Source organism: Zosterops lateralis (assembly GCF_965231275.1).
Source record: "Zosterops lateralis genome assembly, chromosome: 4".
Lineage (NCBI taxonomy): Eukaryota > Metazoa > Chordata > Aves > Passeriformes > Zosteropidae > Zosterops > Zosterops lateralis.
The window spans coordinates 13,239,015-13,265,194 of record NC_139765.1 but is presented as its reverse complement, the minus strand read 5'-3'; the positions used below and the strand labels follow the sequence as shown (position 1 = coordinate 13,265,194).

Genomic DNA, 26,180 nt, shown 5'->3' with positions numbered 1-26,180 from the left:
TGGCTGACACCGCGCCGAGCGTCCAAAGGGTGGGCTCGCTCGTCTCCGAGCTCCTCTCCAGGCCGAACGTTCCTGTGACTCCGCGCAGGGCGCAGGCGGCGGCGGCGGCTCTCCCACCACCGCCACCACCGCCTCGCACCGCACACCCCGCGGCCGCCCCGCTCCGCTCCCGTCTCCGCGGTAACCGGGCGGGGCCGCACCGCCCCTCGGCGCCGGGCGCGGGGCCGGCCGGGCAGCGGCGGGCGGAGCGTCCCGGGAGCGGCGGCGCGGGCAGTCCCGGTAGCTCCGGCCCTTGTCCCTCGCGGCTCCCACGGCGGCCCTGCCGGCTCCCCCGGCGCCATGTGCGAGCCCAGCAAGCAGGACATCGCCGCCATCTTCAAGCGGCTCCGCTCCGTGCCCACCAACAAGGTAAGGGGCCGGGCCGGCGGGCAGCGCTCCGCCGCCGTGACACGTCGCACAGCCGGCGGGGCGGGGGAGGCGCGGGGCCCGCGGCCCGGCACGTCCCGCCCGGGACAGCAGGGGAAGGCCCGGCGGGTCCCCGGGGTGGTCGTCCCGGGAGTCGGGGAGCTCTTCCCTGCCTGGCCCCCTTCCCCCCGGCCGGCATCCCGCATCCTGAAGGGATGAGCCCTTGGGGAGGGAGGTGCCTCAGGTCCGCTGCGAGGGTCAGCTCCGCCGAGCATAAAAACAAGTTCCAACCAGCTGTAGTGTTGAGTGTGTGTTTCTTTTTCTTTTTTTTTCCTCCTGTTTTTATTATCCAACAAAGTGGCACAGCCCCTCATGCAGCGATAAAAGTTTGTTTTTTAATCTCGTTGGGCTTGTCCCGTGCTCAGGTGGGTTTTCCTGGGGTGTGGAGGTGTCCTGTGGTGTCCATGGCGTGGGGAGGTGTGGGCTGGGGGGAAGGTGGCTGCCCGGGTGACGCGGCACGAGCGCCTTCAGCCGCTCCGGGCTGCTTGTTTGTGTTGGCTTTGCGATGCTCGCTGGGAACATACGTGAAATGTACGCTCACCAGGAAACTTCGGATTAGCGTTAGGAAGAAACACGTTGGGTTTGTTTTCTGGGAATAGGAATCCGGATGTCTGTCTCTGGTCCAAAACTGACCTTCACTCATTGAGCACAGTTCATTAAGTCTGTACAGGTCTGGTTTCTCAAAGCAGAGCTCAGAGGTGAACACTCAGTTTCTAACAAAAGTATTCTTAAAACCTGCCTTTGCAGTGGGGTAAAAAGTTTATCAAGGAAAGGTCCTAGTCCCAACAACGAGGGTGAGAGAAGATCTCTTACAAGCTCCTGAAGTTCGCTGGCACTCTGCCTGAAAATGGAGTAGTTTAGGGCTATTGGGATGCTTTTTCTGTACTGGGATCACAGGAGAATTATAAAGTACTTGCCCCTGCCTGGCAAGCATGGAGTGCCTCGAGCAGTTCCCCTGTGCTGGTCTCCTTGTTACTGTGTAGATTTAATCAGGTGGATGTGGTACCTGTGGTTGCTCAGGTGTATCTATCTCCTCATGTCAGACGGCACACAGAAATTCAGTGTTGACATAGCAATATTAGCACAATGTGTGCTGCCACTCACCTTGGGCCAGTGGTAAAGAAGTGGCTCAGGCACAGAGAACTTGATAACAATGCGGTGGTGCCCGGTCTGGTTGACCTAAGAAGGCAGAGAGGGAGAGTGGGAAACAGCAGCTTAGATCTCACAACTCTCCCATGCCCATCTGTCTGACTTTTCTGCTGAAGTTGTTTCTTCCATCAGTTTTTCCTCCCGCGTTTGTTTGCTTTCTGCTGTTTCCTTTCTGTTGTGTTCTTCTTAAGCTGTCTGTCTGCCCCTTTTATTTGTAAGTCTTTTTTTGTTGGGGAAGAAAGACATGGGAAAGTGCAGATATTGAAAAGGGTTCTGGATTAAAAGGTTCGTAATTTGCTTTAACTGTGCAGTTTATGGATGGAGTTTGGGAAGAACTGCCTGCTCTAGGCAGGCATGTGCACTTACACTGTTCTGGGTGCTCTGCAGTAGTTCTTAGTGCACATGAGCTTAGGAAAAGAATTCTCATTTAAATGAATGTGCAGTTTAATTTGTGGGTGATAGTATGTTGAAAGTGATGTTTGAATAATTATCTTGAAATTAACATCTGTAATTTCATGTTAGTTCCCTTTATGATGAGGTTTTAAGTTCTTGTTGTCTTTGGGTGTTACATAATGTAGAGCTGCCTGATGACAGCAGACTGGTGATCAGCTGCCTGATGACTTAACAAACGTTGCAGGTATTAAATAGGATGTATTTTGTACCCATAAAAAAGTTCACAGTCTTTAAGCTACTTGATATTGTTAACTTGAATGTTTGAGCTCTGCAGCTCAACCCTTTTGAAGACTTGCACACTCAGGCTGTGCTGAAAATCTCTTTTATTCTGTCAGAGATCTGTTCTTCTGACAGTGTTGGTTTTTTCATTCTTTTGCAGCTGGTTCTTTTCTTTGGTTGATGACGGTATTCCTATCTCTGCTTGGACTCCCAGTGTACATGTTGTGCTGGTGGTTTATCAGTAGTTGAGTTTTGTTATTACTGTGTGTGTTTGGGTGTGGTTTGTGTTTGTGTCGGTTTTGCCCGGGATGGACTCTACTATCTTGTGTCCCTTAAGTCATTCTGAGGTGATGACACTTCCAAAACAGGCAGTCCTCTTGCCTTCCCGTGGCCAGCACTGCAGTTCCTTCCTTATGCTGGCATTCCTGGCCAGGTGGCTGTGCTGTGAGTTGGCCTTACCTTTGCTCTGAGTCCATGTGCCTGTGCAGAGCTGCTTCCCAGCGGGATCAGCAGCTGGGTTATTGGTGCTAATGCAAGAGGAGGAGGAAAGCATATATGGAGACAGTGGCTGGTGACTAAGAGGAGCTGCTTGGGTTTAGATCACCTTGGCTGAGTGTGGCACTGCCTCCTGAGTTCCAGCTGGGTTAGTGTTCCAGCAGCTGGATCCACAGCCTGGGAATGGCAAGGTGTGGATCTGCCCTGTGGATCTGTTCCTGGAAAGGTTCAGAGTGTAGAGGCTGAAAGTCTCTGGGTAACCCTGACCTCAGGGGTCAGTGCTCTTGCTGAACCTACTCACCTCTTCTGCTTGGGTCAAAAATAGCATTTTTATCAACTATTTATTACTGCATCTCCACAGCCAGTGTCAATATTTAATTTATTTATTTATTAATGTAAGTGTTTTGCGCAAGGTGGAGGTTTTATGATTTATTGACTGCTTGCTGTGGATTATACCCAAATCTCTGTGTTTGCTCTTGTACAAACATCTCAGTTAGGTCTTTGGTTGGTTTTTCCCAAAGTGACTCTTACTGAATCTACACTGTGAAGTGTTTCAACACAAAATAAACAAAAAGCATGCAAGTGTATTTTGAAAGCACTAGAATATTTAAGCATGTCCTTCAAATTTATTTTAATCGATAGTTTAGTTGCACCTAAGTCTGTACAGAAAATACAATTTGTCTGTTTTTAAAATGGAAACAGTTTCATAGGGTGGCTCTGAAATAGATTTTATTTTCTTCCCCCTAATTCTTCTTAAAATTTATATGATGGAAAGCACTTTAAAGATGGAGAAAACTAAGCAAAATTAGTCTAAATGTTAATGAAACATGCATCTGTTTCTGTTGCATAACATTGATGGAAATAGCAGTTCCTTCTTTGCTTTTAGAAAAAAATTGGATGTTCCTACTTGCGTCTCAGTCCTAAAAGATACATTTTTATGCCTGTGAATAATCCCCACAGGGATTAGGGACTCCCCACAGTCTGCTAGGGACTCCTGTGTGAGTGAAGATACTGAGCTGTGGCAGCCAGCTCCAAGGTGATGCAGTTGACTTTAAGATGTTGAAATTACAAAGTGCTCATAATTGGAGGAAGGGAAAGGAGGAGAATCTTCAGGTATGTTTATGACTGAATTTTTAAAAATGGGTGGGTTTTTTTTAACCACCCACTCGACATTTTTGTTTCCCATTTGTACTCCAGGGAATTTCCAGAAGACTTCCATCTGTAAGTCAGCTTTTCTCTCCTGTATCAAAAGTGAGACCAGGGTTGCTCTGTTGGCTTTGGTTTCAAGCAGAATCTTCTCCCTTTTTGTTGTCCCCATCCTCCTTTGGCCTTGTAAGAAAAAGCCTGAAAATAGTAAATTTAAAATGAAGACGAGTCTCATGTTTTTTAAGGAGCTGCTTCAAAGAATTTGGGAAAAAAAAGAAATAGTTCTGACTACTTAGGCTGTGTGTTTTCTTAGAATATGGCATACATGAAGTCTTATTAATTCTTCTTTTTCCCCTCACCCCCTCTGTGCCATTCTTCCATCTGAGGTTGTTTTAGGGACTCCCTCTAACCCCTCGTGTTGTCACCCATTCTGTGTTGCTTTCGTTTCTGCTGTATGCCAGTGAATGCCCCATTTCCACATACAGGAGTAGGATATGTAAATAACATTAACAACTATTAGGTCCCTGTTGGGAGGGAAAGGCAGGACTTGCACATGCAGGAGCTGTGATCTTCATGATTTCTGTGTGTGTGTTACCCATCATTACCTAACTCAAGCTCACCCTTAAAGTGTTCAGTTGTTGGAAGAGTTAATGCTGGATCTGCTTGTGGACTGTGCTTGTGCCTGATGAATTTGGACTGCGCAAGCTAAATAGACCCACATTAAACTGAGGAGTTTAGCCTCAAACTGCTCCTGGGTATGTACTTGAAATTAATTTGGATGGATGATGGGTGACATGATTTGAGCCCAGACTCAAGGCCTGCTTGACTGTGTATGTACAAAAAGACAGAGACAAAAATCTCTATCCAGGTTTACAGAGGGAGTTTCTGACAAGAAATCTTCTTAATTTTATTTTTATTTTGTTGTTCAACTTGGCAAGGAGGTGCTGGAAGCTCTGTGGCCTGTTTTTGATGTTCCATATGTCCCCACCTAGCTTGGAATAAGCTTTATTTTTTATATCTGCTTGTAGCTAGAACTTCCATTCCTATCTGATACATGCATCCTCCTTAATATAGGAGAATGTTAAAGGATAAAGTTGCAAATTGGAATGCTGTCAATTTGTGTGTAAAAGCTTCTCTCTCTGTGGAGTTATTTCTTAATAGGTGCCACTGGGTGGATGCTTTTGCTGTAAAAATACTTCTCTGCAGCTTTTGGAGATACATCTGAAAAAGCATTGATCAGATAAAGACCTGTCATACAGGAATAGATTTGTACACATGGCAGTAACTCAGAATAGCTATTTCTGTTTAAAGTTGTTGTGTTCCCTGCACTTGATAATTGATTTGTATCAGATAATTTTTTTCTGGTTCTTGCTTTCCTTGGTCAAAGAAGCACAAAACTCAGGATAGCTGAAAAGGGACTTGGAAGTCATGGTCTGCCAACCTGCAAAGTGTATGAGACACACACAGACACAGCTCTTGCTGTTTTGGCTGGATGTTAGAGGTCCAACGTGGTGGCAGAGGGTAAGAAATCCCTGGGTTTGTCCGTGCAGTAATTGTGGACCTGGTTGCTTTTTAACCAGCGTGGCACAGACAGTGGAAAGGCTGATGTGGCAATTGGTGTATGATGAATCATGCAAATATCTCCAGAGGCTGCCCGGATCAGCAGTGCTCAGAGGCCTTCTTCACACAGCTGGATTGCCATGGCTTGCCCTGAAGGTCAAGGTTTCACTATAGGAAAGTACATAATGATGACATTAGTCCTGCTGATGACTTTTTGGGGACTCACAGGTGCAACATGAGGAGAGCCTGCCCTTGGGGAAATATTTCTTAACCACTTTCTTATTCCAGCAGTTCTGGAAGTGCTGTGTTAAACACGTGTTTGAACTAGGCTGATGTGGATTCTCTGACCTGATTTCCCAACCTGTGTACAGTGGTTATTTTTGGAAATGGGGAGGCTTTAGTTGTGTGGGCTGATTGTGTAACTCCTCTTTAGGTGTCTAAAATTAGGATACATGGAGTAGTCATGTCCACAAATGCTGTAAGAATGAGTTAACAAAGTTGAATCAGTGCAGGGGTGTTACACTGACCTGTAATACAACTCAAAGGCCTGGTTATGCTCAAGTCCTGTTACTGATGTGTTTTTTGCTTTCAGGTATGTTTTGATTGTGGAGCCAAGAACCCCAGCTGGGCAAGCATCACCTATGGAGTGTTTCTCTGTATCGATTGCTCAGGGTCCCATCGGTCCCTTGGCGTTCACTTGAGTTTCATTCGGTAAGTGTTGGTGTGCTTTGGCAGTAAAATTCATCTTTAAATAGTTTTGTTTGTTCACAGACCTGCTCAGAGAAGAAAACCCATTCTTCCTTCAGCTTCTGATTCAAACCTTCTTAGTGTTTCTGTTGGCTTTGCTGTATTTGATAGCGTCTTGGGAGTTGTGTTCAATTTGCCAGCTTTGCTTCCTGAAGTAGCTCATTGTGGTGGCATCTGAGCTCTGCCCTTCCAAGCCAAACTATTCAGTGGTGCTGGTACCCGGGTAGTGCTCAGGCAATCAGCTGGTGCAATAAATCTGCACCCTGAGCTTGTCCTGTTCCAGGTAAGTGTCCCAGCTGCTGCCTCAGGGCCTTTTAGGATTACAAAAAAATAAAAAGGAGGAGAGAGAAACATTTAAAAAACCCAGAAACAGAGTGGCTTTAAATGGTGGCAACACTAAAAACAATCCTTTTTGTTCAGGTCTACAGAACTAGATTCCAATTGGTCCTGGTTCCAGCTGAGATGCATGCAGGTCGGAGGAAATGCAAATGCTGTACGTACTCCCAAGTGTTTGCTTTGCACACCGAAGCTTGGTAGGCTTGGAAAATGTTGTCTGTCCTTACTGCCTCTCTTCCTGGGATTATTTTTATTTTTTCAGTCCTTTTTCTTTGTTACAGCCCTTCCCCGCCACATTTTTTTAAGAATTCCTCTGGATGCTGATTTCATCCTCCATTCTTGCAACTTCTCCATTTTGGTATAGTCTGAAAATGGTGGGGTTTATTTCTTAGAAGTCAGTGATGAAAATCACTGAAAAGGCCAAATCAGATTCCTTGTCAGTACATGTCTAATTTGGACAGCTGCTCAAAGATGGCTTGTAAAGCAAGCTTATGGACCCTTCCTGTGGCCATCATTCCTTCCATGGCTCGTGAAAAAAACATGCCAAAACCAATGGAACTGCCAAAAGTCACCCCAGAGTCAAGATCTGACTTCACCTAAGCTAGCACTGAAGATAAGACATGCTGCATTGTTGGAGGGGGACTTGCAGTGTCATGGATTGGCCCAATTCATATTGGCTGTTACTTTCAACTTGATTTTTATGTACTTACACAATGTGTTTGTAAATTGAAGATCTGTTGACAGCTGTCTTATTCTCAGTCTCCCTTTTTGTTTTCTTTTGTAAGCTCTTTGCCAATCTTTTCACAGCTTTTTCCACAAATAACTGAGTCCTTCCTTAAGTTGGTCCATCCAGTGTGGAAACATCCAACTTCCAAAAGTAGTTTTTACTTTTCTTCTAATTCCCTGAATGCTTCTCTCTTGTATTTTTTCATTTGTGCTTGGTCCTTAATGTTGTTTCTTTAAGAAGCTTCACCCAAGCTTGCTTTCCATAGGCTTTTCCTTGACAGTTTTAACCATCTTTCCTTAAGTCTTTAGGGTTTTTATAAATTTTTTTCCTATTTATATACAAAAAATGCTGAGTTCAGTGTCATTGTTGCTTATCTTCCACTTCTGTATTTTCCAGTAAAGTTTTTTTCTTTGAATTTGGCATGCAGCTAGTCACTGTCTCAGGCTTACAGATATGAGCAGTTACATGGTGTCTTCTCCCTCTTTTTCTTCTGCCTGTCCTTGCTAAGTTATTCCTTTCCATGTTAGTACTGCTGTTATATGAATGTCCTCATCAAGTTTCTGTTATGCCACTTAGTACAGTAAAATCACCGTTTTGACTAATGAGAAGAGGGAGATTTCATGTTAAGAATAGTTTCTTTTTTAGCCAAATGCTTAAAAGCTTTGATTAAATTATATCAATTTTCCTATGTAAATGGTTTGAGGCAGTTAGAAAGAAGATATGGCAAAGTCTGAAAAAGCCTTTAGTTTATCTTAGAAAGCCTATTAGCAGAAGAATAACAATAAACCATAATTGTTTAATTTTGTAGGGTTTTGACTTCCTGCTTGGATGTCACTATTTCCTATCATACCTTGTACCAAGAAGTGTAATATACCCTCAGCAACTCCCCAAATGCCTTAAATTCTTAATGATCTCATTTGGATTACTTTAGAAGATTAATACTTGAAACCTGAAAAAAACAGATTGGTAAATTGCTTGGATATTTGAAGTAAAATTAACACTTTTCTTTTAATGACACTAAAAGCCATTCCCTTTTGTTTCCAGTTAAATACCAAATTCTAGTTATACTAACTATTGGCTAGAAGCATTGCTAGGTTAACACCAATCATTTGTGTTCTGTAATTGCCTGATGATGCTGAATCCTGGATATCAGATGTCCTGAGCTTCCTGCTGTGTTTTAGATAGCTAGAAAATCCAAAGTGTCCTTAGTTCCCTTGTGCTTTCAGATCAGATCTCTACGGTAATTGGAATTAGGGTTTCTAAGAAGCCCTTCTGAGTACCAAGTTAATAGGTATATATATTTACATGCAGAAATGCACAATCTTCATTTATTAATTTTATATAAACACACAAGCCTATAAACATATCTGTCACATAGATATGTGCATAAACACCCCTTTCTTTTGAAGGAGGACCATTTTTGTACACTCACTTTGATACTGTTGAACAGACATTGATCTCCCCAGCCTGAAAGAGATGAATCTAAACAATGCCTTTTAGGAGATTAGGAACATCCTGTAGAGCACACCTACTGGCAGTTAATTTTACCTCTTCCTTCCACTTAAGCACTTAACTTCAGAATAAGGATTTTTTTGTATATAATGGAAACTTGCATTTGTATATGCTCTTTAGGCATCACACTGATGTATTGGGGTTTTTTTCTGTTTTATTTATATGTAAAGAAATCACCAGAGTGGAATTTCCTTTGTACTTTGCAGATTATTAAACTCCATAATTTAAGAGATTAGATTTAGGCAGAGGAGCAGAGTAGTTTGCCACACTGCAATATATTTTTGTGTCAAATGTCATTAGCTTTTAAGCCTGTTCCACAGCATTTTCTGTGTTCTGCTTCCTAGTCTGCATTTTTCCACCAACACGGGTGCACAACCAATGACACCAATGCCAAGTACAACAGTCGTGCTGCTCAGCTCTACAAGGAGAAGATCAAATCTCTTGCAACACAGGCCACAAGAAAGCATGGGACTGATGTGAGTAGTGTGTGTCCTGGGGCCTGGAGATTCCTGAAAAACTTCACCTTCTTTCTCTCTAAAGTCACTTTAAATTTCTAATCAATACTGCAAAAGATTATCATTCTTCAGTTAACATGGCCATTTCTCCGTGAACCATGTGGTGGGTTTATTTTTCCTTATCTGAAATTGAGTATTTAGAGGAGTACAGCATGAAAAATTGTAATTAACTACAGACCGTGTGATTTAAGTGGGGTTTTGAACAGGTAAATAATGTAATATTTTGGGGTTTTTTTTCCCCTACAAAGATAATATTTTGGAAATTAGCAAGTTGTGTAGAACCTGCTGTTCAGAAATGCTGAGGCAGTTCACAGAAGCTGTCAAAACGTTGTTAGGTTGCTGACAGGAGTTAAGCAAAGTATCCAGAATTGATTTCTGAAGTGTTAGTTAAGTTTGACAGCAATTCTCTTCTTTATACACAGAAAACATATTTTGATTGTTTAATTCAGATTGTTGAAGTTTGACTGTTTCATTTGAAGTTGATCAGATGAGTGGAAATTAAAAGCAAAAAGCTTTGATTTATTTTTTTTTTTCCTCTTATCTATGCATCAAACAGCATGAAATTTAATGGATCATTCTTAATTATTCACGCTATGGACAATATAATTCACATCACTAAGTTCAGAGAATAGTTCTTTTGACTTAGTAAACAGCTTAAGATGTAAAATGTGTTCAAGTAAGTACAATATATTGTGTGTATCTAAGTTCATGGCAAGTTCCCCAGTTGACTCTCTAAGGAACTGTGATTGTCTTGCTTCCATTACATATTCCATCCAATTGTTGTTATTAAATATTTGAAAAATTCACTAAATGTTTAGTAAATATTTTTAGCTATGCACCGCAAACTTCAGTAATTTAAATAGCACATAATCACTTAAGTAAATTATTCAGACAATTGCATTTAGTACCAACCATTCCCTCCCCTGTCACATGTTAAAAAATTCCTTTTCTGACTTACTGATAGAGCTGATTGTTGAAGGGTGAGGTGAGCTGCTTGTGTTTTCACTATCCTTTCTGACAGAGGTCATTATTCCTGCATGGAGTAGGAAGAGCTGTGAGAAAAGATTTGCCTGTGAGTAATCTTGGAGTGCAGGTCACAGGTTGGAGTCCTGTCCTGCAATCCTGTGGCACTCTGGGGACCCCAGCCCTGAGATCTGGCTTTCCACAAAGCTCTTGGCTGGTCCACCAGGAACACAAGAAATATGTATGAATGTAATTAAAAAAAGGAATGTCATCTATTGAACATTGAATAAATTCGTAAGGAAAAAATATGGACGTGAAAAAAAAATCAATACATTTTTAACCTGAAAAGAAAACAGAGTCATTTTAAGATTAATGCATTGGAAAAAAATACATCAATGCAATTAACCTGTAAAATTCTGTCCCTTAATTTCAGCTATGGACAGATGGGTGTGGAATGCCACCAGCACCAACTCAAAACAAAGAGGAGGAAGATTTTTTTGCATCCCATGTTTCTACCAAGGTACAAATTACCTGTCTAATTCTTGTTTCCTTTCTAAACACTTTGGTTGACTGTGAGCTCTATGGTGAAGATTAAACCCTGAAAGAAAACTTTATAGAGAAAAGGTAGGTCAGGAAGATAATATTTATCTGCTTTTCCTTCTATGAGTCTCAGAATTCTTCCTGGATGTGAACCACTTTCTAAGATCATAATTTTAAATGACCCAAATAGTAGCTAAATGTGGAATTAAAATCTTTTTCTTTTTGGAGACATAACAATTCCACTTGGAACCAGGATTTCCTGCTTGGAAGTACTCTTGATATAAATGTACTGTCTTGTACCTTGGGTTTTCAGTCAGCAAAGTGTAACAGTTCTTACAACATTTGTTGTGACCTGGTCACAAACTTGCCTGTGTAGGGGGTTGTGTTTGAAGGAAGTGGGAGGACACACCAGGAATGTTGGGGGGACTACTCGCAATCAAAAATAAAGTGTGTAGAAAATGGGAAGTGCAAGAGCTTGTGGTGATTATATGTTAGTAAATCATCCAGCATAAAATAAATAAATCTAAAGCACAGTTAAAATGCGTATTATTGGTTTTGATGGTAAACATATGGTAAAGAAAATTCCTGAGATGGGAAATAAAAGTGTTTAGGAATGAATTGAAACTATCTTGTTTTTAGTAAAGGTAGGCATTTCTTTTAATTTTAATAGCTGCCCTTCTGAGTACAGGTTTTAATCCTAAAAGATGTAATCATAAAAATTCAATATTAATAAACCAGTGATGCTTAGGCAGTCTTTAGCTAAGTGCTCATATTTATTTGCTATATTCTGTTTTCTGTGCACTTTTGATTTTGTGGGTTTTTTTTCAAGGCAAAGGATACAGAGTGGATGTTACCAGAGCCAGTTTCTCTCCAGCAGAAAACTTCAGAAAACATTCCGGAGTCCTGTGAAGGTATGACTGATTCTTCGTTAACAATAAGTTGCATTTTTCTGATACTGTCTTAGTTTAGTCTCTTTTTACCCTGCTTTAATAGTTAAATAATCTAACCATGCTTAATAACACAAGAAGTTGGGGTGCCTGCTGCTCTTTTAGTGACTGGGAAAGCTGTGGTGGAAGTAGCACATTATGATGTCTCTGCCAGGCACTACCCTGAGTACCATGAGATGTGTTTTGGTCCTTCATGCATTCTGAAGAGCATTCTGATATTCTGACCCTTGTTATTCCTTATCTTTTAGGACGAGAACATGGACCAAGTGTTGATGCCCTTAGCACATCCCCACAGCCTGCATTAGGTAATGAGTGCAAGCAGCAGAAGAGAGCAGCAAGTGTAGGGAACCCAAATATCCCTTTGGACAGAGAATGTCTGCCTGGGAAGAGCTGTGGAAATAGATTCTGCCCCCTTTTCAGAAATCTGAACATAAAAACCTGGACTGGAAACATCCTGTGTTGATAATGAAATTACCTTAAATGGTCACACTCTTACACTTAACATAGAGCAGTTTATCATACTGTGAGTAAGGGAAAAAAGCTGATGGGAATAGAATAGAGTAATATACCTCAGTGATTTGTCACTTTGAAGTTTGTCCTGTGGGACCAGGTTTCTGAGAACAAAGTGTTAAATGTCAGCAGCACAGAGGCAATAAAGTGCTGTCTGGGCCTGTTTCAATACTTTAGGCAGGTATGGTCTTCATCACTGTTTTTATTTAGGTTTGGTTATTTTAGAGCTAGAGACTACAGAAAAGTTCTCCAGATGCAGTTCCTGCTTTTTTCATTTGTACCTCTAATGTGTTCTCCTAAAACAAGTACTTCTCTTGGTTGGTTTGGACATCACAAGTTCTGTCTTTAGGGAGGAATCTCTGTTCTGTGTATGCCCCTTTCCATGCAAATTTCAGCTCAGAGTAGTTTTTCTGTGTGCACAGGCATCCAGTAGGAGCTGTTTATAATGCTTGTGATGTTTTAGTGATGTTTTAGATGTGTTTTATGTGTTTCACTCATGAGTTTGAACACAGCCAATGCCTTTCTAGACAGGAAGAAAGTCATCTTGGAAGTGATGTGAGGTCAGGTGGACTGCAAGTCTGATTCAGAAGAGCAAGTCCTGCTTTCCTATTCTGTTGACTAGCAGGAATCTGCAACAGACAACTGAGCTGTAATTTTATTCCTATTGCATATTTTCAAGACATCCCAATCAAAGGTAGCTCCCCACATTTTCTTAGAGATATTCACAGCTCTGTTCTGTTACTCAGTTCAATACTTCAGCCCCTCAGTGTAGAAAGACATGAAAATAAATGGCAAAAACTATTTTGAGGTTGATGTTACAGAAATTTTCTTCTGCAGTTCTGGAATAAATAAAAATTGTATGTTAACTAATGTATATTTAATCCTTGCAGAGAACACCACCTTCATAAAGAAGAAGCCAAATCAAGCTAAGAAGGGGGTAAGTGTATGCACACAATTACTATTTTTAACTGTATTATAGGTCATTTATTTCAAGATAGTTTAAAGATAGTTTACAGACTTGCTTCTGCATGGGTTCTGAGCACTTTCTTAGCATCTATTCTCTGTAAAAGGGCAGGAGGAGAGTTTAGTTTCTCTGAATGATGGTTAAAGGCACAGGAAAACTGAGGAAAACAGCTTAAGTTTTGAATGTGTGGCTGTTGCAACTCAAGAAACAGCCCTAGTAGTCACCCTAATGGCACCCTAATTGTGTGTATCAGGGTGACAACTTGTTACAGGGAGTCACTCCTTTTAAGTCTGGGCCACTGTAGCACAGAAGATTTTGAAGTTTTATTGGAGCAGATAATTTAGATTAAATCCCATGATTTTGTGCTCCCAGTGGAAGACCCTAATACCCCAGAGGAATTTTTTATTCTGCGTGGTTTGTGCAGATCTGTTCCCTTCCAGTGAGAACAATAGAACTGGGTTGACAGGTGCAGCTACAGTTTGTGATCTGTTTGTGCATGGCCTGGAGCTTTTACATGAAGGCTTTAAAGCAATGAAAGGTGAAGATAAATGCATTGTCAGTTTTATTGTTGCTGCAGTGTCGCAGGTGAGTAATTAAACACAGGAGACTAAAGAGCAGCAGTTTGAGGGCTGTGCCACCATCTGAGTCAGCACCATTGTATCCATATTTGCAGTATTAAGTGTTTTATAAATCTAATAATGGTTCCATTGCAACAAAATTTATATTATTCCTACACAACAAAAGAAACCAAAGTTGTTCTGTGTGTTACATTTATTTGAGCCTGCCAATCTCTGAACAATTCGAATCCAAATATTTCCATTTTTCTGTGGGACTTCACTGCAGAGCTAACTAAATTTTTAAGAACAATTAGCAGAGGTAGAATTTGAGGTCCAAAATATGGAAAGAAGTCTTTTCTCTGCTCCAAATTGTCCTTGCTGTCTGCAAGAAATGCTCCCAGACAGGGTATAGTGTTTGCTGTTGCTTTCACATCTGGCTGTTGAGTCAGCTGAGGTGGTTGTCTCAGTTATAATATTGGGGGTTTTGGTTTTTTGTTTTTCCATAATTCCAGCTTGGTGCCAAAAAAGGTGGTTTGGGAGCCCAAAAAGTGAGCTGCCAAAGCTTTAGTGAGATTGAAAAACAAGCACAAGCTGTAGATAAAATGAAGGAACAAGAAGATCTTCACAGTAGTAAGAAAACTGAGAAGGAAGAGCCACTGTAAGTATGAATTAATTATTCAATGGTAAACTATGAAGCCTAATTTAATGAGCTAATTGACAACATTTTAAATAATACCATAGATTAGCATATGCCAGTAAAACTTCAGTTCTTAAAAAAAAATGCCCAAGCAGACATGGTTAAGATGAGCCAAGCAGTAATTCCACCAGTCCCTTCTTTTTGTCTACTAAATATGTTTATGCAGTTGATGAGTTACTGTAGGAAATTAAGTATTAAGAAGACTCTTGGCTCTTGAATTTTTTTTTTTATCTCATGCTAGTTAACTAGTTTATTTTGATTTGGTGTAGTCAGCTCAATACTATTGAAGACAGTCTTTCTAAGAGCCTAGGGAATATTCAGCTTAACTTGTACTTACTGGGTAAGAACAGAGAAAGTTTAAGTATGTTCCAAATTGCCTGATGAAGTTTTCAGCTGATTTATACTAGAGCTGCCTTCATTTTCACCAAAAGCCTTTGAATAATTCTGTCTGAGGCCTTGAATCTGTTGGTCCTCCTTAATTAATAAATACTCAGCCCTAAAGCTCAGAGGGTGTTGTTTCTGATTCCTTCCACATTTCTCTGCTATGGGCTTTTAGGTTTTAATATTTCATTAGTTCTCATCAAAATTAGACTACTAAATAGTTGGTTAGTGTACATTTCTACTGTTAGAGAGCTGAACATCCTGTCAGATGCTAGAGAAGCCTTCCTATAACCTTTTAAGAAGTTTTCTGAATTACTACATAATTACAGGGTCACTTCTTGATCATGATAACAAGGTCTTTGGTCTATAATCTCCTCTCCATTCCTTTTGCTTGCTTTGATGTTGTCCTTGCAGAAATGAATGTTTTGGTAGCATTAAAAATGTCAGTCACAAGTTTAAGTGTTTTAACCACACATCATGGTTCTTGGTGATTGCCAAAAACTACCACTGGAGATACTCTGAAGTAACAACTAAATAATCAAAAAAAGGATTGTTCATGTGTTACTATTCTTTATCAATATTGTCTTTGATTGTATAATTCAGTTTGGAAGAAAGTCCCAAGTGGTGTCCCAAGTGGATTTTGTGTCAGAAATGTATAAATCTAAAGATCCAAGCCAACTTTTAATAAAAGTTCTGCAACCTTTCTGCGGTAGCCAAAACCCTCTAAAAATGCTTGTAAGCATGAGGGATGCACATACACTGAGTTTATGGATCCAGTCCCAGTGGAGGCAAGAGAACTTTATTTCCCTGAAATAATCCTTTGGGAATTTTAACTGTAGGTGGCAGCAGTTACCAAAATGAAAGGAAGGGTGAACTCTGCTTGCGTCCATGTAATTTGTGTGGCGGTTTTAATTTTAAAAGCTTGAGTAATAAGCTTTATTTAATTAATTCAATATGACTTTGTTATGTGGCAGGAGTGGAAGTGATTCTTTTGTAGTTTAGTATTTAGAAGGAGGAAGAGTTCTGAGACTTGAAACTTTAAATATGATTTTAAATTTGTACACAAATTCCTTATCTTCTGCTGTGCACTGACAAGAATAGATAGCTGAAATGAGTTTTAAAAACTAGATCAGTATTCCCATTTGTTTTAATCAACAACTAATAAGATTTTGATGTTAATAAAATAGATTTCCTGAGAAGGACTGCTAATCTTACTGCTTAAAGTTCTGGGTAGATGTTATCAGTTATTCCTTTCTGCTTTGCAGCATATCTACCAGCATCATGCTGAATCTCATTTGCCTTTCTTCTGATAGTTCATTTGTACTTCATGCCAGTTGAGACTTAAAAATTTAAATATTGCTGAGTTGCTTATTAAAATCAATAAAAGATGTATCTCTTTTGACCTGACAAATTAAATTTAAGCAGTATTTGTGCAATTCTGTAATCAAGATGAAAAACCTCAGTCTCTGCTGCACTGATGTGACTGGAAAACATTAAGATGGTTTAGAAGTAGGGGATGGATACTTAGCTGGGCCTAGATGCTTCTCTTAAGGGAAGACATTAAAAAATACAATGCTACAAGAAGTATTGTTAATGTTCTACTGATATTCTTGGGCTGATCATTCAGTGTAGCATTGGACATCTCTCACATAACTGTGTTTTTTTTCCAGTGTATCATCTTTAAGGTTGGCCTACAGAGATCTTGATATTAAAACAAAAGAGGAAACCTTAAACCTCTCTGGTAAGAAGAAAACGGAACTGGAGAGGCTTGGCATGGGATTGGGCAGCAACAGGAGGTATGTGAAGTTCTGGAAACTGTGTTTGAAATACTCTGTGGTTTTATGCACTTATCCCTCATTTTACTCAGGAAATAAAGAAATGGACTAGAGCATGTTATGATAACTTGAGCACTATCAGCAAAAAAATCTTCTCTTTGTCAAGGGGAAGCTTTGACAGATTTAAGTTCTAACCTGCCGGACAGAGGTCAACCTAGATTGTGTTTTCCAGCTGTCAATAACAGGCTTTGTGTTTGGAAGTCCTGTCCCCTACTTGAGAGAACAACAGTTTCCCGAGGGTTTCCTTTATTGTAATTCTTCTTTCCTTAAGTATTTGTATAGCTTGGGCTTTCTCAGCAAGCTTCAGAAACTGGATTTGGGCTTTGATTTTTGTCATCTCTTTACATGCTTGTTTTCTCCCTGTCCCCAGTGGCATTTCTCACTCAGTTGCCTCAGAAATGCAAACAATAGAGCAGGAAACGCCTACAGTTGTGAAGCCGAAGAAGAAGTACATGGATGATGTGGAAGACTCTTACTTCTCTTCTAGCTCAAGGTATTCTGTAAGCTTTTGATTTTGGATGGCCCAGAAGTATATGCAAGTTCCATAATCATATGCACAGTATTTTTGAAAGCTGAGATGAAGGCAGTTTGAACCTGTGTACACACCCAGCACATTTTCAGGGGACATCTCAATCAAGAGAGTTGCGGAAAAGTTGACTTTGCCTCAGTGACAGATGGATTTGTGAAGGAGGGGAGGTAGCTTTGATGGGAAAGTGGTCTGAATTATGTGTTTGTAGATTTTATCTTGTCCAGAGGCTAGTGTCTGCTTGCACAGACAGTTGTCATAAAAACTTATATTTGCTGTATTCCAAATCCAGTGATTTTTTTGTCAGAATGACTTGTGTTCATTACTTTCATCTTCCTTTCTTTCTTATGCTATTATCTTCAAATTAAACAAGCATTCAGGTCTGATATTAGATGTACTACAGTTGCATCATTCTCTGCATGCCAAATGCTAAAACTTCAATCTTTTTGAGGTATTTGTGCTGGGTGTGTTGTGTCTGCAGTCCTATTTCAAGACACTTGTATGTGAAATGTAAAATGTAAAACGTAAGTAAAAAAATAATTGAAGCATTTGTTGTCAGAAGATGAATGCAATGCACACTATAAAATATTGCTCTTGGGGGAAGAAAAATAATTACATCTTACAGGCACTAATTGCACTGAACCAGCTGTTTCTGGACTGAGGGATACAAACAGGTGTTGCTTTCATAAACTGCCTTTATTGAATCCATGCCACAGCAACATGAGAAATTGTACCTAATTGTTTGTAGAGAGGCTAATAAAAGCACAAAGGCTTTTGTGTCACTATTCTGTAGTGCAATCACTGTAGCAGAAATAAAAAATGTGGGTCCAAGGAAAGTTGCAGCAGTCTCGTGAAATAAATTGTAGCATTTCAGTGCTTTTCTTGTTTGTTCCCTGAAAAGAACTGTTACTGCTCTCAAATTATTCATCAGCTACCAGCAGGCAAAGGATGAATTATGGAGGAGGCTTTTTTATGTGTTGTGGTTTAATGATTAGAGGATAAATTGTAACCTGGCTGTTCTCTGCTTTTGTTGTTCTGCTTCGAGCTGGGAGGATCTAATTGGAGTTGGTACACAAATTTGTTCTCTTTAAAGAAAGAACAGTCAAATTTGGAGTTGTTAAGGGTATTATTGTCCTTTATTTCAAGCTGTGACTTTGAAATAGAGGCAAAGTAGCTTTAGCATCATCTTAGTATATGCCCAAAAACAAAACAATCATCCTGGATATTAGAGTGCTGGTAAGTGAATTAAGCAAGCTAAAGGTCTCAAGGTTTAGGCGTAAAATTGAAGCCTCTGAAAATCCTGAGTTTTGGTGTTTTGCTTTTGCTACAGTTAATAATATCTCTATTAATGTCACAATGTAAAATTTTGTTTTCTATTAAATGCAGTTTTTCTTTCTCTCTCCCACCCCAAATAGTGAGGAAGTATTTTGCAAAACTACAAAAATCTGAGAGGGAAGCTTAGAGTAAATAAACGCTTTACTCAAATCAGCTCACGTAGCCCCTACCCAATGCCACGGTTTTGGTGCTATTGTGAGACTGGAAAGCTTCAAATCCATAAAAACACCTTGATGGTTTTTTATTATGGAATTAGGGGATTGCTGTAGTTTCTTTTTGTCTGTCAGGAGAGAGGCTCCTGCTTTTTTGTAGAAGTTCATTCCAGATCAGCGCTGAGACTTTGCTGCTGCAGGTGTCACGTTTCTCAAAAACTGCAAAAACGAGTGGCCTGACCATTCATAGTATAAACATGGATAACTTTCTTTTTTAAGAGTATTTTTCACAAATGCAGGTGCAGACTTTAATATCCTATCTTGTTCTACTGAATGGTTCCATTCTCCTATCCCCCTGTGGCTTTGATCATCTTTCTCCCCATCCTGGTCATAGCCAAACTTAAGGCAAACTTCTTCAAGCAAAAAATCTTAATCTTTGGCATTTAATAGGGTTTGGTGGTGTATTTTTTTTCAAATACTTTTCACATATGCTGAGATACGTGTACGTAATCAAAAGGGAAAAAGATCAAATCATGTATCAGAATTGACAAACATGCTTCATTTTTTCCCCTTTCCTTTATTCTGTGGTTTTGATGTGCAAGAGAAGATTGCCTTATTAAACTCAGACTCACTTTCAAGAAATACGTTTTTAGGATTTAATTTTAACAAAATGTGCTGCAAACCTCACAAGTTCTTAATACTCTGATTTTAAAAAAAACCTACAGAACTAGAAATAAAGGCTTTCCTGCCTGTTCTGAGTCGCTAGTTCAACTCTACAAAGCTTCTAAAGCAGTATTGTGAAATCCAAATTACTCACTGACAGCTGTAATTTGAAAACATACTTGCTAGTGAATACTTATAGTGGTCATTATGTAACAACAAATAAATATATTCCCACTTTTGAATAAATAACCAAGTTCTGACTTTTCAATAGGTTTTCCTTTCTTTTATTCTAGATACTATGATTCTTCAGATTTGAGGAGCAGCACTTTCTCTAAATGGGATGACAATTCAGATGCTTTTTGGAAGAAAGAAAATAATAGTAAAGACATTGATATATTGTTAACTTCAAAAAGCACAGGATTTTCAGACAGGTATGCCAAGAAAACCAAACTGATTTTTGTCCAGAAAGCCCAAGTTTTAATTTGATTTGAGTCCTGGTCATAGTAGTGGGATTTTCTTCAGTCTGTAGGAGAATTTGGCCAGAACTGCCATCAGCAGTCAAGAGATCTCGTGACTGACTTTTGTAAGCTGCATTTCTTCCTTACATTTTAAGCTGTGTCTGTTGTGGTCAGAGCTGTTCAGTGCATGCACTGGAAGTAATCTGCAAACACTTTCAGCAAAAGAGGAAGTAGACAAAATATGTGGGGAGAAATTCAAATATTTGCCTTGTTCTGAGCACATACCTGCTTTATTTATTGTGTGATGAATCAAAGGAACAAATGAATGAAAATTTGGGGTGCTCAGTTCTGAGGATGAAGGTACTGGAGACACAAACAACAGGTCTGATTGTGATAATAAAAAATAACTTTTCTCTATGAAAACTGTATTTTTATCTTTGTAACCAAGTAGAAAATGTAAGAATGGGTGGGTGTTATGTGTTTGGTTGGTGTTTTCTGCCTCTCTTCTTTCTACTTTAAATTATATTTTTCATTTATCTGTACAATACAGTTGGAGCACTTTAGTGTCTCTTGTTTGATTCCTTTCATTCTGCCACGATGTGAGTGAGGTTTCTCTCCCTGATGCAGTTTATTTTCCTTCCAGGCCCGTGTCTCGGTGTAAGCCTGAATATGAACCTTCTGCAAACACAGACGAGGCACAGAAAAAATTTGGCAATGTCAAAGCCATTTCATCAGACATGTACTTTGGAAGGCAAGATCACGCTGATGTAAGTAGGAAATACTGATGAGTGATTTTTAAATGTTAAAATAATCTTTGACCATTAAAGTAGTATTCTTGTGAGTAAAAGAGAAGGCAATAAATAGTTAAAATCGGTAGAATTTGTGAGCTTATAGAATTATGTCCCTTTGATTATTTGTTTGTTAGGAAGGTACAAATTTCTCATCATTTAGAATTTAACTTTAAGGAATTGCAGTTGCACATAGGACCGTATCTCCATCATTCTTCTTTCCTCATAGAAGTGGCAGACTGTGATTCAACGCTGCTGATTTTTGATAGAATCAGGCTTAATTTATTCTAAATACCCAAACTGATGCCAACAAACCACTGCTGAAATATCTTCCTGCTGCATATTTGTTACATGAAAACATCATGTTTAATGTTGTAAAGCTAACCAAGTAAATAAATTGTTCAGCGAATTGCATGGAGTTCAATCAGCCTAGAAAAAAGAAATTAGTATTTTGGAAGTGGGATACAGATTTTTAATGAACAGCTAACAGTGTAAATACTAATGAAAAATACAATTACTGTTTGCAGGGAACTTGGAAAAAGTTGACTTAAAAGTGTCGTGTGGTTGGAAGGGTCAGCAGGATGTTAACGGCAGTGCTTTCCCCTCAGTTTCACATTTTTTAGTTGTTGTTTCTAATGGTTGCATAGTTTTTCAGCAGTTGTAGGTAACTAAGAGCGAGTGGGGCCCTTGGAGTTGCAATGATAAATATCACTCTTGAGTAACTCAGAAATGAGATGATGGCAAACTCAGCGTAAGTGATGTGAGAACTGAAATGGGCATAACTTTCAGTATGGTCCACTTCAGTTCTAAAAGTCTGTAGTCTCTCATATTTTCTGATGTGACCTCAAAAGGTGGCAGCAAGCTGATAAAATCCTTTTTGTTTTCAAATTTTTTCCAGTATGAAGCAAGGGCTCGGCTAGAAAGGCTTTCTGGAAGCACATCCATAAGTTCAGCTGACTTGTTTGAAGACCAGAGAAAACAACCAACAGGTACATACCAAGCAGAGTGAGAAACTGGAGCATGTGGGGAATGCAGGCCCTGACTCTGCTTCTAATCACAATCATCAGTGTGTTCTTCAAACAAAATACTAATAGCTCAAACAGGCATGGCAGGTGTAGTCATGGTTTAAAAATTAACCCCTTAATTTTCAAGTTCTCAGTTTTTGGTACAATAAGTTCAGTATTTTATACTGGGGGGCTATGTTGCAAATAACAGACCACTTAGTAAATAACATTTATCAAAGGAAAATAGTAATATTTTCCAATGAGGTAACACTTAAATGGACTCTAAGGTAGTTTTTTTGAGCAGGTACCATAAGTAGCTCATTAGCTATCATAATAATGCTCGATCTAGGAAAAATCGTTAATAAAACGTTAGTGGACTTGAAATTCCCATGTAATCTGTTGCATGGCATATCCATTCAGTGAGATATTTGCTTCTACCTCTGGCCTTGCAAAATTTTTAAGAAAGACCTTCACTTGGATTGTCTGTTTCAAAGATTTGTTGGAACACCTCATATTGGAGAGTGTAGTTCATCAAATCAGAAAGGGAGAAAGATTAGACTGAGTGAAAAGAAGCCCTTTAGGGTACTGAAAATGTCTCATGTTTTCTTTCCAACAATGCCTGGTTTGTGCAATAATGTACAATGGAAAAGGTGGCAAATACTGGAACTTTCTATAGCCTTAATCAGTTGAATTTCATTCCTTAACTTTTGAAAAAACGGGAAAAGAAGAGTTACTGGAGAACTTGAAATCTGTGAAATTATTCAGATAGGCTGAAAAAACAGTCAAGTGTGCAGCATCTGATTTTATTTTGGAAAAGTAGGTGGGAAAAACCCCAAAACATGTGACTGTTTAGTTTTGATCCCCTGAAAGCAAGTTTGAATACACTGACTAGCAGAGAAATAACTCCTGTTACCAGTTGCTTAAGTACAGCTAGGATTTAGGAATTTGAAATGTGAAAAAAAAAATTAAGGAGGGAAGAAGGTATCAAGCAGAAATCACAGTAAGTTGCTTTAGCCATTTGAAAGAGCATTTGCAACCAATTTATAGTGTCATAAATTCACACTATATCAAATGTACAGAAACTTCCTTTCCTGCATGTCTCTACACCCCTTACCTCAAAAACTAAGAGGTGGTCCTTCTTGGAGAAATGCTACTGCACTGACAGTTTGTCTGAAATGGAATGGTATGGAATTAATGTCCAGACTATCATTAGTTCCATAAAATAAACGTAATCAGGACACTGTCAACAAAAACACCACTGTAGTTCTGGAGTCCTTGCCATGATTAAACATCCTTTGCATCTAAGGTTGTTTTTGTGAGCACTCAGGAGATGTCCAGGTAGAACAGTTTGGGACTCCTTGCTTTTGTACAGAATGCTGTAGGGAGGTTTTTAACCAAAGAGAGGAGGCTGCAAGACAAAGCCTTTTTGCATTATTTCAGAGCTGATGTTTATGAAAGTCAAGTGGCTGACTTGGAGGTGCTGATTTGGAAGGAAACCACAAGAAAAGGAGTTGCTTTCCTGCCTTGTTTGCAAGAACTGTTTTAGACCAACCAAACTTAACCAACAAATGATGAGGGAATTCTTGTGGAATTCTTGAGCTTCTCAGGTTATTTATATCTGCAGATTTTATTTCTATGACTGATTTTAGTAATAAAAATGACTGAAGCATTCGATGACTGGAACGGATCGTAAGGAAGTCCAAATTACAGCTCAGAAGTAGGGCTGTCTGAGGTGTGTGTATATATATAACAGATATTATATATAACATTATCTATTATCTATAATATCTGTATATATAGGATAACAGCTCTTGAGGATACAAAACAACATTGTCACAGACTGGAAGTACAGAATAAGCCATCTACTATCCCAACATGAATTCTGGATAGCTAGGAATACAGAGTGTAGGGGATGACACTCTTAGGTGGAATTATGAAAACCTGAAAACAATCCAAAGGAAGATGCATTTGAGACATTGAGATCTCTGTCTAGTGCTCCTAGTCATATGTTGTACTTCAGGAGGGAAAAAAAAAAAAAAAAAGAAAAAAAGAAAAAAAAAAAAAAAAAAGTTGATTTTAATATAAAATTCTGCTTCCTCCATGTGTGTGTTCTCCTTTTAGGAAGCTACAATATTACCAATGTCTTGCCTTCAGCTCCTGATATAGCTCAGTTTAAACAAGGAGTGAAATCTGTGGCTGGAAAACTTTCTGTCCTTGCTAATGGAGTCATGACATCTATACAGGTGAATAAAAATGTCACAATCTATTAACCATCAGTTGAAGTCTTTATGTAGGGATTTAGTACCATGGATCCTGCCACTGAATTATCTTTAGGGAGAAAAGAATGGATTTGATTTTGAGCCCTGTAGACAGTAAATCTTTAGAATTTAAAAACTAAATCTGTATCTGCTAGCTCACCTTCATTAGGATATCTTTTTTTCTTACAATTATAATAAAAAATCCCATCATGAAAGTTACTTGTTGTCACTCTGTTTTTAAACTCATCACGGTTCCTAACTCAGTATGGAATAGTTTGGTTAGAAGGGATCTGCTGTGATCATCCAGACCAACTCTTGTGTTGGCTCTTTAATTGACCTTTGATCCATGTTTTTTGCATTAAATAAGCCATCCTGGTCTCAGTGTCCAGCATGTTTTGTGCTCCAGTCACTTGGCAATTCCTGTTTGAGGTCATTGGGAGCTCTCAGGTATTTGAAAATCAGGCTGATTATCCTGGAATTCAACCTTAAACTCCAGTTCTTGGAAGCACTGCTCAATTTTCTGAAAGTCTTGAAGAATTCAGCCGATGTTTATTGCACAAATGGAAGTAAAACTGATTTATTTCCCTGGAAAACCCACTAATATCTGGTTTGTTATTTGTTTTTACTTTTCTAGGATCGATATGGTTCCTAAGTGAACCTAAAGAAGGATTCCTCTTCAGGCACACAAGTAATCACTGCTGATTCAAATGAAGGTTGCCTTAAGACTGATGATGTTTTTATCTGTTTCTTAGTGCAGATTTCTGACTCAGCCTTTTCTTAGTGCTGTTTCATCTTAACAGCAGAAATCTTGCAACAACTTGTTACATTGCATATATTTTTTTTTCTTTTTTCTTCCTTTCCAGTCTTTATTTCTTAACAACCTTATTGTTAGATAAGCTGGGAGCTTTATTTTATTACTGGCTCTATCTCTGAGGCAGGAAGGAGAAAGGAGGTGGTGGTTTTAGTAGACTGTAGAAAAATATGCATTTAAATTAAACCTGTGCTTGCCAGGAAGCAAAAGCTCTTGAAGTCATAAATTGATGTGCATTAAAATGGTGGGGAATTAGTGGTTTAAAACAGTATTCCAGCTAGAAGATTCTGTGCTTAGATGTGAAGTGTGGAGAAGTCAAAATGTGGTAATGCTGAATAGTGGATTTCACCTTGTTGTGGGAACAGTCTATTTATTCCTAGTTTTGAAAGTTACGAAAAACATTGCAATATAGAATCCTTAAGTGCTTTTAAAAATTCTGTATTGTGTAAAAATTAAAAATAAAAACTTGAAATATACTAAGGGCCTAATAGAGTAGTTAATTAAATATTTGTTAAGATGTTTAGCACAATCTTAGGTTTTTGGTAAATTATAAATTATCAAATAAGGAAATAGTTGGGCTGTGTTTTAGACAGTCTAGAATTTATTGCTGATGACATCCTGCATAAAAATTATTATGACCTTAAAGGAAAAAACTTTACAACCAAGAATGAATTCAACTTAATTTTGTTCTGTAATTTTCTTAATTCAAATTTGTAAACTGCTGATATCTAATAAAAACAATTGATATAAACTCAGTTTTGAATTTAATTTCTATGTGTGGTCATCGGTATCCACCTTTCTAAACACTGTCATCTGTATTTTGTCTGTACAGTGATTTGGTAAAATTAGCCTTTCATTTCAGGTAGTCAAACTTGCTTTCTTATTAAATTGCTGTAGTGATTTAGAAATCTAAACAAATTAGAGTAGAAAATAAACTACTGAACTGTGTTAAATACAGTTAACAGAGTAGCTGTATTTGGGATTTAATTTCTGCCTGCCTTGTATCTAATTCCCACTTCTGATAATCTGTTCTTGTGGCTGTTTGGTTTAGATTTATTGATTAAATTTATTCATCAAAAAATTACCTCTCTTTTTTAAGAGGTTAATGAGCATTTGTTCTGCTTAATAGTACAGCTTTGCAATAAAATATTTGCTTTCCTACCTCCTTTCCCACCCTATTGAGATGATTTTGGTAATTTAACAAAAACAATGCAGTGCTCAGGGCATGATTTGGTTTTCCCTAATTACAGGTAGCAGTGTTTGGCTTTCAAAGCATTCTTCATTTGACTGTACACTCAATGAATTTATTACAAATAAGCAGTGATTAAGATCCGCTTTTTGGAGTTGTGATACACAACATCCGCTTTTTGGAGTTGTGATACACAAACAGCATCCAAACTCGCGGAAGAGATGCTCCTGCAGTGCCTGGGCTGCATATTCAGACAACTGAGGATGGATGCAGATGTT

The 26,180-nt window shown here is 39.0% G+C and overlaps 1 protein-coding gene across 1 annotated transcript; it reads left to right on the top strand.

Moving 5' to 3' along the window:
• The first annotated feature begins 259 nt into the window (after nucleotides 1-259).
• ARFGAP3 (ARF GTPase activating protein 3) lies at nucleotides 260-25,468 on the top strand. The gene is made up of 16 exons (XM_083860187.1): nucleotides 260-408; nucleotides 6,080-6,198; nucleotides 6,655-6,727; nucleotides 9,154-9,285; nucleotides 10,721-10,807; nucleotides 11,657-11,738; nucleotides 12,023-12,079; nucleotides 13,175-13,221; nucleotides 14,318-14,463; nucleotides 16,554-16,679; nucleotides 17,089-17,211; nucleotides 19,688-19,825; nucleotides 20,496-20,619; nucleotides 21,539-21,629; nucleotides 23,766-23,887; nucleotides 24,537-25,468. The coding sequence occupies exons 1-16, from the start codon at nucleotides 340-342 to the stop codon at nucleotides 24,552-24,554; spliced, it is 1,554 nt and encodes a 517-aa protein (XP_083716313.1). The 5' UTR covers nucleotides 260-339; the 3' UTR covers nucleotides 24,555-25,468.
• Nucleotides 25,469-26,180: the final 712 nt, after the last annotated feature.